This window comes from Heterocephalus glaber, unplaced genomic scaffold (genome assembly GCF_053883595.1).
Source record: "Heterocephalus glaber isolate CG9 unplaced genomic scaffold, H.glaber_assembly_v1.0 deba00001472, whole genome shotgun sequence".
In the NCBI taxonomy this organism is placed as follows: domain Eukaryota; kingdom Metazoa; phylum Chordata; class Mammalia; order Rodentia; family Bathyergidae; genus Heterocephalus; species Heterocephalus glaber.
In genome coordinates this window covers 99,404,381-99,417,500 of record NW_028258315.1, presented here as the reverse complement: position 1 = coordinate 99,417,500, position 13,120 = coordinate 99,404,381, and the positions used below count along the sequence as shown (strand labels likewise).

Below are 13,120 nucleotides of genomic sequence, written 5' to 3'. Positions count from 1 at the left end.
TAGACTAGATCATTTTTCAGACCATTGAAGAGGTTTGTAAAAGGAAAGTTTTCTCATAGGAGTTCAAGATGTCTTTCCCCTCACGTTTCCTTTTATTTAGAGAGCTAAAAGTGCTTTGAGGCATTGTACTGAACATAGTGATACAGGGAGCCCAGACACGCTCATAGATGAGAACTGTACTGGATGACATGGTTGCCATTAGGCACAGGTAGGTTTTTGAACTTAAAGTAGATAAATTCAGTTCCTCAGTCTCAAGAGCCTCTTTTCAACAGCCCTATGGGATAGGGGCTGCCAGGTTAGACAGCACAGGTGTGGAACATCCCATCGAGTGCAGAGTTCTGCTGGACAGGGGGCTGCCAGTTGGGATGATGTCACACCATCTACATTGAGATCAGGGCTCTGCCAACCTGTCTGGTGATCTTGGACAGGTTACTTTCCCTCTCTGAGTCCCAGCTTCCTTGTCAATAAAATGAATATAATATTAAATTTTACGTCTATTCTCTTGTGAAGATTAAGCACAATAATATTAAGTGTTACCACCTTGCCTGGAATATAAGTAAATATACAAGATGTAGAAGCCATTATTCTTTTCCCAGTGTTTCCTTTTTATTTTTCCCTTTTCTTTTTGAAGAGGGAAAATACTATATTTCTTATCTGAAAGCTAATCTACAAGATACTGTTGACTTGATTTCCACCTACGCAAACAGAAGACAATATTGTAGGCTGCAAAAAACCCATCTGTCTGTCAGCCTGGTACCTTCATTTTTTTTTCTTGCTTTTTTTTAATGTGCTGCCCCTGAGAAATATGATAGAATTTGTCCTACTTCTCTTTTATTAGGAAGTAACCCTCTGGCTTTGTTGGAAGCATGGTTTGTAATAATTGTACCCACCCCAGATGGCTCCTGAAAACCCTTTGCAATGCCATCTGTCAGGCGTGTGTCCAGCAGCAGCCTGTCATTCTGCTGCAAGAAAAGAGGAGGCGGGCCCTCCCCGAGTCCTCTTTGCCTGCACTGCTGAATGGAGCCCAGTACGTTGGCGCAGGCCCAGCTCAGGCTGCTCCAAGAATAACCGGGAGTGAACCCCCTGCTCCCGCAGCATGCAGTGGTTTTGTCTGGGTGATAAACCCTGAAGGTCTGTGGGTGGGTACTCACCCGCCTACCCACCTCCTTCCCCTGCAGCTCAAAGGCCATGTGAAGCATATTTATTTACTTGGGAATGACATCTCTGCTAGTTCCATTTTTCTTCTGAAATGTAGCACTTTTGAAGTTCTTGATTATTTAAAATCCTTTCAGGAAATTAAGAACCAGTGATGATTGTTGTCTTTAAATCTGACAAATGGGAGGTGGAAACATGGTTGAAAAGAAATGGTAAAGATGTCTGTAGAAGGAAGGGGAAAAACTAACAATGTCTGGCCTAGGAAGAGTTCAAAACCCCAACAAATCTTTTGTTTAGTTTCATCTTTATTTTTAATGGGTTAAGTCATTGGAATTTGTGTATAGAAGCTGAATAGGAGAGTTGCCATGTAGAACATATTTAGGACAGACCCTTCCGTAGCACACTTTGGATGCATTCTGTCCTTGCCCCGCCCTGGGATTTCCAGTGTGATATGGACTGTGTTGCATAAGGACCCAGCTGAACAACTTTCACAGTTGGCTGCAAGACCTCCCAGCCTCTGCCTTTGCTCCGGCCTGGCTGGCTGCTGCTTCTTGGTCTTCTTTTAAGATCTTTCTCCTATTCCTAGCTCCTAAAAATTGGGAGGTCTTGGTGTCCAGTCGAAACTTCAACCCTCCCTTTTCTGTTTTCTCTCTTTGGTTTCTCTGCCTTCACATGCCCCTGGTTCACTGGTCAACTGATCACTCCTAAATTTGTTCCAACTTTGACTCCAACCTTTCAGATTTACAGGGTCAGTTGTCCTTCACCTCTCTGCCCTGAATAATCTCAGCCTTAAAACATCTCCAGAGTGACTCCTTGACTCCCTCCCCTGAAACCACTTCCCCCAGTTTTCTCAATGTTTATAAATGGCAAAATGCATTTGCCAGGTCAAATAATAAGAAGCCAGTCTCTTCTTATTCCATACATACTACATCTAATCCATTAGCAAGTGCTGTTACTTACATCTTCAAAATATATAGGTAGTATGAAGAGATCAGGTGACATAGTGCTTTAATATTCTATCCTATGGATAACATTACAGCTATTTAATCTGTTCATGTTTTACAGTAGAAAATTGAGTACTTCCTTACCGCCTGTATCCTGTTATTCTAGTCTACACCCAGAGCATCTCTCCTGGACACTGTCACAGCCATACAACTAGTCTCCTTGCTTCTAGAATTGCCCACCTCCCTCTACTCTGCCCATAGCCTGCTCTCTGTGACACCAGATCTTTTTTTAAATGAATACTGTATTCAGGTACCACCTTGCTCAAAACCTTGTGGTGAGTTCCTATTACCTATGAATAAACTCTGATTTTCTCCGTGGCCTGCATCCTGTGGCCCTTGCTTTCACTTCAGCCTTGTTTCCGTCATGGAGCTACACGTGCACCAGCCACTGACCCTCCCCACACACTGTGCCAGTTCCCGTGTCCAGGTCCTGAGCTTTTCCCTCGGTCTAGGATGCTTTCCCATCACCTTGCATGAGTCAGGCTTTTCCCTCTCACCTACCCAAAATTCCTTTCCTGCTCCTGAGCTGGATTCCCCCTGCAAGGTACTCTCTAGCCCTTCAGCTTGCATTGCTCTGATATATCATCGAAACCTTTAGCCCGCAGAAGAATTATTTCTACACAAAATCATGTGCCGGTTTTATTCACACATTTATTTTCTCTCAGTAAAATACAAACTTCATAAAGGTAAGGATTTTGTCTTGTTTGGCAATGTTTTCTCAGTGTTTGACGTGTTCAGGGCCTTTGAAGATACTCATTAAACAAATGAAACATACAATGGCATATACACATATGTATGTATGTACACGTATATGTGTATAATATCATATTATTGTAGGGGGATTTGAACTATAAGATTCCATCAACTCACTTCATTCTAACAGTAACATAAACTGTAGTGCCTACTGACAATTACCGAGCTAAGCCCTCTTCACGAATTGCCTTCTCAGGACATGCAGTACACACCTGTCGTGTGAGTGCTGTCATTAGCCCTGTCTCGTAGAAGATGCTGAGAAGGAATGGAAATGAAGGAGGATGTCTGAGAGCACAGTCTCGGGGTCCAGACGACAAACCTGTCCTCTCCAGACCCTTGCTCTTCAACCTTCCATGAAACTCTCTTTCATTTTCTTGAGAACTCACTGTGTGCCTGACACTGGAGAAGGAACTGTAGGTGTTGAGAATGACCTCTTACCCACCATGGTGCCCAAAGTAAGAACACACAGGAGGAGTATAGGAGTGGACCGGGGGAAGCTAACAGAAGCAAACTTCTGAACCTGTAGAAAGCCCCCATGTGATGAGCACGAAAAGCGAACACTGCAACACAACCATTCTGTGAACAATTTGCAGCTTCTTAAAATACTCAGATTATAGATGTTTTTTAAAGTTCCATACATTTAAAATTTTAGTTATCCTGAGTAAAGTATGCAACAGTTCTTGAGGTTCCTGACTTAGGGTAACTGGTTGTCTAGGGCAGGTGTGTGGACATGGTCATCCTTTGGACAGGGGTGGAAGTGCACATTGCTAAGAATACAGGAGCTGCTAGGCACAAAAACAATTATTTAATTCCTTTAAAGTTGAAGGAGGAGAATCATTGGAATAGGGAAAAAGCTCTGCATATTAAGTAGGAAAACCTAAATCACCGTCAGTGATAATGATACTTTGCAAACCTAACTGTGTTGATCTTATCCCCTGATTTGTATGTGGAAGCGGAAATCACAGTATTTACTCTGTTTTGTTCTTCCGTGACATTAACGTAGGTTGCTAGTACCTGTGGTATTGTAATTGCTTAACATTTAACATAGGTGCTAGTACACGTGGTATAATTGCTTCTTAGTTTCTTTTTTGTCTAAATCACATTTTGCTTATTGCTCCATACTTTTGGTTGAGGCTGGTACACTACACTAAAAGGAAATCTGGTTTTGGGGCTGGGATGTAGCTCAGTGGCACCACACCTGCCTGGCAAGCACAAGGTCCTGAGTTCACTTCCCAGTACCAGGCGGGAAAAATGACTAAAAAAGAGAATATGACCAGATTAATTCAAGGGTTAATTTTTCTACCAAATGAAATGTCCTTCCTCTGTAGACAGAACTTACGGGTGGCCTGTTTTTACAGAGCCTATTAATCACGCGGAGAACAGCAGCATCTTCACCCCTGGGAGATGTCCGAGCACACTGTTTCTCTAGTGATGTGTTTATGCAGAGGGTGTCATTCCTTCAAAGGGCTTATTACATCAGAACTTTCCAGGTGTGTTGAGAAGCAGAAGGATTTTAGGGCCTGTGATAAAAATATAAAGTCTTTAGACACTGCACTTAGGGTGAGTAACTGTAGTATTTACTTGAGTACTAAAAGCTGCACTTGAGAATGTTGTCTGTATAACAGCCAATTTGCCATTTGATTCGGTGCATTTTAAGACGTGGTACAGCTGGAGGGGACCTGAGTTGTTGTCCTGTTAAAAGGGAGTTGCCTGTCCCTGTCTGGACAGGTGAGTGGCATGTAGGTGTCTCGCTCGCGGGTAGGGTAATTGCACCCGGGTGTGGGGCTTCCTGTTCCGGGGGCTGATGGCTACTTGTACCCTTGTCTTTTGTGCTGCAGGCACGACCCGATCTCCCAGAGAAGGAGAGGTGCCTGGGGTAGATTACAGTTTCCTGACCGTGAAGGAGTTCTTGGACCTCGAGCAGAGTGGGGCTCTTCTGGAAGTTGGCACCTATGAAGGTGAGGCGCTCTGGAAGCCCCAGGGATCAAGCCTTCTGGGAAGAATGCGCCAAGGACTCTGCGCAAGCAATGGGAGATGGCAGGGCTTCTTATATGGTGAAGATGATGAACTGTACGGAAGAGGGTTTGTGGAGTTCTTCACAAATAATGTGACTTTCTCCAAAAGTGTTCTCTTTTAGTTTATTAGTTTAAACATACATACTTTCTGTTTTAATATGGACATACATGATACGCTAAAGAAGAGGAAGAAGAGTCATAGGTAATGACAAGACATCATCTTGTAGGTAGTGCTGTTTTAGTTTTGAAGCAATGAAATAGCATTTTGTCTCTAGCCAGTGTTTAATGTATTTTAGTAGAAAATACATTTATATAGATATATTTACATAGCTCATTAGGCAGAGTATTTTTAAAATATTGAATAAGTAATCTTCATATACCTGTTTCCCATTTGCCAAATTTTGAACTCAGTATTATAAGCTGTGTTACTAACAACCGGTGGTTTCTGATTACTTTTCTGAAGTTTCTTTAGGTAAATATAAATGTGTTTACATGTCTGTGTTTTTATTTCTTGCCTGTTCATACCATACACACTGCTTGGTATCTTGCTTTTTTGTTTAACATTGTCTCTTAGTAGGTCTTTGCAGTTCGGTAAACAGAGCGCTTCTTCTATGCTTCTTTGTATGATTTCTTTGTATGAGTGTATCATAATCTATTTAACTAGCTCCTCCTGATAAGCGTTTCAGTTGTTTTCAGTCTTCTATCTGTGAGAACACTGCTGTAGTTAATAATATGAACATCTGTCATTTCACACGTATAAAACTGTGGTACAGGCCGAGATCCCACACGTGGGATTACTAGGCCAAAACCAAATGTAGAAGGTTGCATTTTCCTTATTTATTTTATATTCTACTTTGCTGAACTGGTTTTCCATAAGTGGTATTTAGCTGAATTGATTTTTACTTTTTTAACAGTGTGACTAACGTGATAATTATGTGTCTCTGTGAGGTGGTTGGTCTTCGCTGTGTGTATAAATAAAGTGACCGGACCAAGGTGACTGACGTACCTATGACCGCAGCAGTCACTTCTTTGTGTCAGGGGCTTCTGAAATCCCTCGGCTAGCTGGTTTGGAATCTGTGACCCGCTCTGTGTAAGCGGCTGCCCCGCTGTGGAGCAGAGCGTCAGGAGCGATCCCTCCTCTCCAGCCGCGTTCCCTCCCGTGAGCCTTGCTCCCATCTCCCTGCAGCAGCCCCTTCTCAGTCTCTCGCTGTCACTGGGCTGACTTCCAGATCACCTCTTGCAGCTGTCACATAGAGATAGCATGAGGCGCTTACCTTTGTGAGCCTGGCTTATTTCACTTACACAAGGTCCTTCGTGCTTATCCATGTTGCCACCAATGACAGGTTTTTGTTTTTATGGCTGAATAGTGTTCCGTTGCATATACAGTAGACCCTCGAGTTACGACCGGCCTGACATGAACAACTTGGGTTACGACTGGAATTTTGGGCTAAAGTCTTGAGTTACGACCTGAATGCCGGCTGCTTGTGCTTCCAGAGGGTCTCAGGTACAGATTGAACCCTTAAAGAGTGCTGGCAGGAACATGACAGGCCAATGTCTCTCTAAGGTCCCCGAGATCTGCCTGTCTACAGGAGAGAGACTGTGAAGGCTGTGTGGAGGAGCCTGAGCATTCAACTGACCACCATGAGTTATAACCAGCCCCCAGGTATTAATTGAGTTTGTAAGTCAAGGGTGCACTGTATAAACCACATTTTCTATCTCCATTCGTCTGTCCCTGGACGCCTCGGCTGATTCCATATCCTTGCTATTTGTAAGTAGCAGTAAGCATGAAAGTGTAGTTATGCCCTGGACACAGTAATGTGTTTTTCTTTGGGTATATAGTCAGTAGTAGAATTGCTAAATGTATGGTAGTTCTGGTCCTAGTTTTCTAAGGAAGCTCCATACTGTTTTTCCATGATGGCTATACTAATATATATTCAATATATAAAAGGTCTTCTATCTCCATATCTTTACCACCATTGGTTATTTTTTATATTTTTGATTATAGCCATTCTGACTGAAATGAGATGTAATCTCATTGTGGTTTTGATTTGCATTTTTGAGATTAATGATGTTGAGGTTCTTTGTTTTTCTGGTTGGTCATTTGTATATCTTAAAAATGTTACATTTTATGAAGACAACTGTAGCTTGATTGTCTTTAGAGTGTTATTTAGTGAGGCAGAAGTGGTGTAGCATTACATTACTAACTAGGTCAAATTAACTTGATCAGTTATATGTATAAACTCTTAAAATTTGGATTTATTGGATAATCACAAGGGTATTTTAAATATTAGGCTTAAAAACAAAACATAAATATTATTTTATTTGGAATAGCATGGCTTTGATGTGAAAATAGCCCCAAATACAGACAGTGGCTAAAAGTCAAGTAATGATTAGGAATCCTGGGTATCCAGTTTCTGCTTTGGTGGTCTCTAGAGAAGGAAATGCACACTTATAGCCTGGTCCAAGTTGGAAATGCATGTAGGGCAACATGCAGATGTTAATCGAAGGGCTGATTATGAGCCTAGCAATACTGTCTCAGGTCAACGCTAGCTATCAGTAGGAGGTGAACATGACTCGATGGCCAGTGGGCTGGGTGAGGGTCTGTGAGTCAGGTCCTGGAGTCTCCTGAGGAAGGGAAAGGGCTAGAGCGCCCTGAGGAGTTTCTCGTCCATTTGAGTCTGCCCAAGATCACCATGAGCGCAGCAGAGCAAGTGTAAACCCTTCCGGTTAGCAGATATTGGATTGTTCTTATGTCAGTCATTCCGAGAAGCATGGTTCCCAAAGGCATGGTGTGCATTTACATTTTTAGAGAGGCATATCAAAAGAGTACAGGATGGAAAGGGAAAGGGTGATGACCTAGTCAGCAATCTTATGTGGAGAAAGAGAAGTAAGCACTGTATTCAGTGTTCGTGTCGCAGATTTCATGTACACTGGGTAGGTTTTTCCCATTTAATTCATCATTGTGTTAAGAGTAGCCTACTGCTTTCACTGACTTCGGATGGGAATGCTGAGGGAAGGCCAGTAAGTGATTGTGTCGAGGTTGTGTAGCAAGCAGTTGCTTGGTCAGGAACCAAGCCCAGCTCCGTTTGACCTTCAGATCCCGCACTCTCTCTTGAAAATCCCAGGAGTGTCCTGGGTGTAACAAATAGCCCATCAGTTCTTCAGCCCCAGTTCCTGATGTATAGAAACAGGGAGGTAAATAACTTTCAGAAAATACCCAATCGTTTTAAATAACTCTCTTGTGAAAGCTGCTTGGTGATTTTAGAGCCTTCGCATGCCCCAAATTAATCCTCTGCACTTTTTACCCATTCAGCTATGCAGTGTTCAGCCTTTGACCTTTTAGCGGTTTAATTTGTCTACCACATAAGCGGCTCATAATTTTTTGGAACCAAGTGGGATGTATTATGTTGCCTACATAAGCTGAGAGAAAGCAAAAATCTTCAATACTGTCCCGAGAGCAGCGCTGGTGAGCGCCTTCGAGAGCTGCCTGTGCCTGGCCTCCCTTATGCAGCCATCCCTCAGTGGCATCTGCTGTGGACCCAAGGGGCAGGCAGACCCTGGGTCACAAGCCCTGGGTTTTGTTCCAGTCCCTCTGCTGTTGTGCTGTGTGTCCTCTGGCGAGTTACCTAGTGTTCCACGGCTCCGTTTTCCCTTTGGTAAAATGCGATGACCATAGGGCTTCCTCACAGGCAGACTAAATGAGACAGCACTTGGGAAGGGCTTGGCCAAGTACCTGACACAGGCAACCTCTCCGTCAGCATCAGCGCTCCTGCGTACACACATGACTGCTCTGAAGCGACCGCCACGGTGGACTCCTGCCCTCTTTCTAGTAGCAAACCAGCAGACTTGGCAGGAAAACAGGTCTCCTTACCTGACAGGTTCTAACCACCTTTTTTACCTTATTCACTTTCTTTCTCTTGGTCTCTACCAAGTCCAGAGACGAAAAGTCTAGCACCACACCAGACAAGCCAAAGCAAAAGGATCAGCCGCTCATAAAGTGGAACCTCATGTGAGCCAAAATAAAACCGTCCCTTTTTAAAGTGGCTTGTCTCAAATATTTTGTTGTAGTAATAGAAAGCTGGCTAACACAGTGACGGACTAATCCCCACAATAAAGAGTTTAAAAATATGTCAGTCCAAGTTGCTTGCTCTCTTCCCTGTAAGTAGCCATTGTTAAACAATCTAGTACAGATTTTCAGAAAACATACACATACAAAGCATAGGTATTCTTGTTTATTTTACTTTGTTCTTGCCCTTTGCACTTAATGAACCTTGAAGGTCCTCCCCATGCAAAACTTCCCATGCAGTTTTACCTTTTTCTTTATAAATGCTGTTCAGTATCCAAGTACTATGTGTGGACATTCTTACTTTATAGAACCAGTCCTCTGCAAATGGATGTTTAAGATATTCCCCGCTTGGAAATGCTGCCATAGGGGTCCTTGTACAAATAGCTCTGTACACTGTTAGGGCCTGTCTCTGGCACTGCAGTGTGTGTGTGTTTGTGTGATTTCCTTTGAGACAGGGTCTCGCTGTGTGGCCGAGGCTGGTCTTTAATTCCTGGGCTCAAGTGATTCTTGTTCCTGGTCTTTTGCAGTGCTAAACCCCTTTACTGCATGAATAGCTCGTGCCAAAAAGTGTTTACTGCCCTCTGATTTTGTCTCATGGCCAGGGTTGTGATGCACAAGGCAGAAGACCAGAGCAGCTCTACCTTGGAAGGTGCTTACACTGATAGTTACTGTTTTCGTAACTCTGTACAGTACCTACTGTGTTCTGGGTGTTTTCAGAGTACACTGTACATACAATTTTATTTAATTCTCTTAACCAGCTTAAGCTCATTTCACAGAAGAGCGATAGGACTCTCAGAGCCAGCGATATTTGCTGTGTTCGCATGGCAAAAGCCAAAGACAGAACTGGGATTCACACACAGTCCCATGGCTCCAGAGTCTGTTCAGCTCCCCAGGCTGGTGGGACACATTAAATCTAAACATTTTCAAGAGACATGAAGTGCTGTGGGAGGGGAACTCTAGGGTACTCCCCTGCCTCTCATTGAGACCCCCAGGGGAGGGAAGTATAGCTGTGGAAGGGCAGCTGGCAGCTAAGGAGCAGTTTGAGCATAGAAGCCACTGTGTGCTCTGAAGCCTGAGTCCAGAGAGAGGTGGTAGTGAAGAAGAGAAGACTGGAGTGGTGGCCTCCACCGGGGAGGAGCGTGCCAAGGTGCCCTCCTGTGGAGCCAGTGCTGTGCAGGCGGAGCTCTGCAGTTCAGTATTCTCAGCAGCCCACTGTGGTACCCATTCTCTACCCGGGGTTCTGGGCCTGGCCAGCTGGATGATAAATTAAGTCACAGTTAATACCTAAGCTCCTTATGTTTGAGTAGCCACACGTGGGCAGTGGCTGCTGTAGTCCAGTGCTATGTTAGAATGAAAGCCTCTGAAAGGCAGGAGGCGGCCTCGAAGACCCTGCCCCTTCTTGCCAGTCAGCTTCACACAGCAAAGCAAATCTGGAGCTAAGCTCCTTTTTAAAAAGGTAATCTTGACTCCTCCAAAAGAGGGCATTACTGTTGAGGAATGTTGGTTTTTTGGTTTTTTGGTACCGGGGATCCAACTCTGGACCTTGAGTTTTTGAGGCAGGTGGCGGAACCACTGAGCTAAATCCCTGGCCCCTGTTGATCTTTTGAGGGAATGTTATGTGGCATTGATATGACAAAGAGTGTGAACCAGTAAGTCCTCAAACCATGGTAATCTTCAGATTTTCTTTCAGGCCCAACATTTGCCTCAGATCTACATTGGCACAGTTAGGCCTGAGTGTGGAAATGTGGTTGAGCTCACCTTGTCAGATGACAGAGCTGAGGTCCAGGCAGAGACCGATCCAGAGGTGTTTGGGGGCAGAGCCTGGCCAAACGCCTGTTGCCCGGGTCAGGTCACAGGTAACTGTAGGGTACTATAATTTCCCTGATGCCCAAAACAGACTCTTGTGGCTGAATGACTAGTCCATACAGTCATTCACTTATTCTTTAAAGATAAAATGCTAAATGAAAGCAGCTACGGTCACTATCTTTATAGTTCTTACTGTCTCCTGGATAAAACACATTATTCAGATAATCAAACAGATATTCAATTCTAAGTGTGTTAAGATCTTTAAAGGAGCTCACAGGATTGGCAGATTCCATGTCTTTGAAATCAAGAAAAGCTTCCCCTGTGAAAGTAAACATTGAGATGAGAGTGGATAGATGAGCTGAGTTAGGCTGTTAGGTGCAGCAAATCAAAATACGGAACACCTTGCCATGCATTTTATCTGGCTACCAAAGTTGGAATTGACTTTTGGCTGCCTGGATGATGGAGGTGGCAGAGAGTTGATTGTGTCTGGAGCTACGTATGTAGTTGTACAGCTGGATTGGGGTAGTACACTGATCATCACGAGAATGAGATAGAAGAGACCAATGTTACTCATACTCCTAGGACACCTCTTGGTCTCTATGTAGAGCTAGATGTGGCACCATTTATTAAGATAAAAATAATACTGCAGGCCAGCTTGGGGGAGCGGCAGGGCTCCATCCTGGAACTCCCGTCCCCTCCAGTGATAGTGCTGACGGCTGCATATACTGCCATGGAGCAAAGACCTTCCTGCTGAGGACTGACCATCATCCCTCATAAGGAAGGCACAGGAGCTCTTAGCAGACTTTGTCATTGATCCCTGCTTTGCAATTTGAACCAACTCCTCATTCTGTCACTGGCAGAAAAGGCAGAGAAGATAGGAAAAAATCCCTTGGCCCAACTCCGTAACTGTGCACTGAGCTAATTTATTTGATATGGTGCTTGAAATAAATCAACTGCACCATCTCCCTTTTGTCTTGCTCTCCTCTTTTTTTTCCTGTTGACATTTTCACTCTGGAAGGCAGGTTGCAGCCTCTGACAGCCCTTGGGAGTTCTCTAGAAGAAAGCTTACAAGGGATGAACTATTCAGTGGGGAAGGTTCCAAACATGCCTGTTTTACAAATGCCTCTGGGTAGAAGCAGCTGATTATATACTTTGAGTATTCCAAAAGTTTTCCTTCAGCGTGAAGTGCAGTGGCAGGGTGGCATTTCACATTGAAGTTATGGGTTGCATATTTCTGCATGTTAATTAGAAAGGGTACGTCAACATTCAACAATGTTATGTTGCTTCCTAGAAGGTCTGCAGGAAAGCAGCTGCCAACAGTATACTTTTTGGGGACACAGAGATAAAGCAGGGGTGAAGTACGTTCTTGTTTGTCATTGAGGAAAATGAGACTGTCTGGAGTCCTGTTCTTTGGCAGGCCCTGGAAGCTGTCTGCTGTGATAAGCTCTGTTGGCAAACTCCACTGTGGAATGTTCTCTGTTGATAATGAAAGTAACCAAATGAAATCTGCGCCATCATTGGCTGTTTCCCTGCATGTGCAGATGGAGAGGCGGAGCCAGGGAAGTTGTTCTTCGTTACCTGCTAAGAGATCCCTGTGGATTTCTCGAGTTCGGAGCATAGTTATTGGAGACAGACAAAGCTGTGCTTAACAGTGTCATCATCTGAAAATAGGGAGTACTGATGCATTTCTCTGTAAGATTGTTACTAATATTAACTTTCATTCTCCTCCTGAGTCTTTTATTCAAAGTCACTTGCAAAGACAAACACCTAATTATAGGACATTGGTATGTTGTCTTTCTGTGCATGTAAATGATAATTTTGCAGAGTGGGTTACAAAGAGAGGTATATGTACCATCATGTGTTGAGCAAGTGAGAGGCAAGGTGAGGTAACACGTATCTGTGGGAATTCAGATGTAACCAGTGGGTGGAGAGAAACTGCCATGAGCCGTGCTATTAATAACTAGATCTACAATACAGGGGTTTGGAAGAATCCTAGGCTAGAATTTACAGGAACTATCTCTACTTACTCATTTACTTGTTGTGAAAAAAAATTCTTTAGTGACAGTATGTGCATGGCATTGTGTCAGGTCTGGGGACACAGGTGTACAAAAACAGGTGTGTCCTCATGGAGCTAAGGGTGAAGACTGATGGAGATTAAGTAAAGACCTCAAAGGCATTCGGGAGGAGAGTTGCATGTTTCCCTGTTAACACATAGGAGCTAATATAATGCAGGCCACAGCCTCCTCTTCCTCCTCCTACTCTTCTTCTTCTTCGGTACTGAGAATTGAACCCGGGGTCTCTTAATGCTAGGCAAGTGCTCC

The 13,120-nt window shown here is 43.8% G+C and overlaps 1 protein-coding gene across 43 annotated transcripts in view; it reads left to right on the top strand.

The window, feature by feature from the left end:
• The window catches only part of Magi1 (membrane associated guanylate kinase, WW and PDZ domain containing 1), a 353,668-nt gene that overhangs the window by 235,960 nt on the left and 104,588 nt on the right, over window positions 1-13,120 (top strand). For 42 of the 43 annotated variants that reach the window (XR_015439229.1, XR_015439228.1, XM_087181653.1 and 39 more), the window contains one exon: window positions 4,751-4,870. The exons of the other annotated variant lie outside the window; for it this stretch is intronic. Coding sequence is in view for 1 of the 42 variants with exons in the window: in XM_087181657.1 (XP_087037783.1) it covers window positions 4,751-4,870 (120 nt within the window). In the remaining 41 variants the exon portion in view is untranslated. The remainder of the gene's footprint in view (window positions 1-4,750; window positions 4,871-13,120) is intronic. 43 annotated transcript variants of the gene reach the window in all.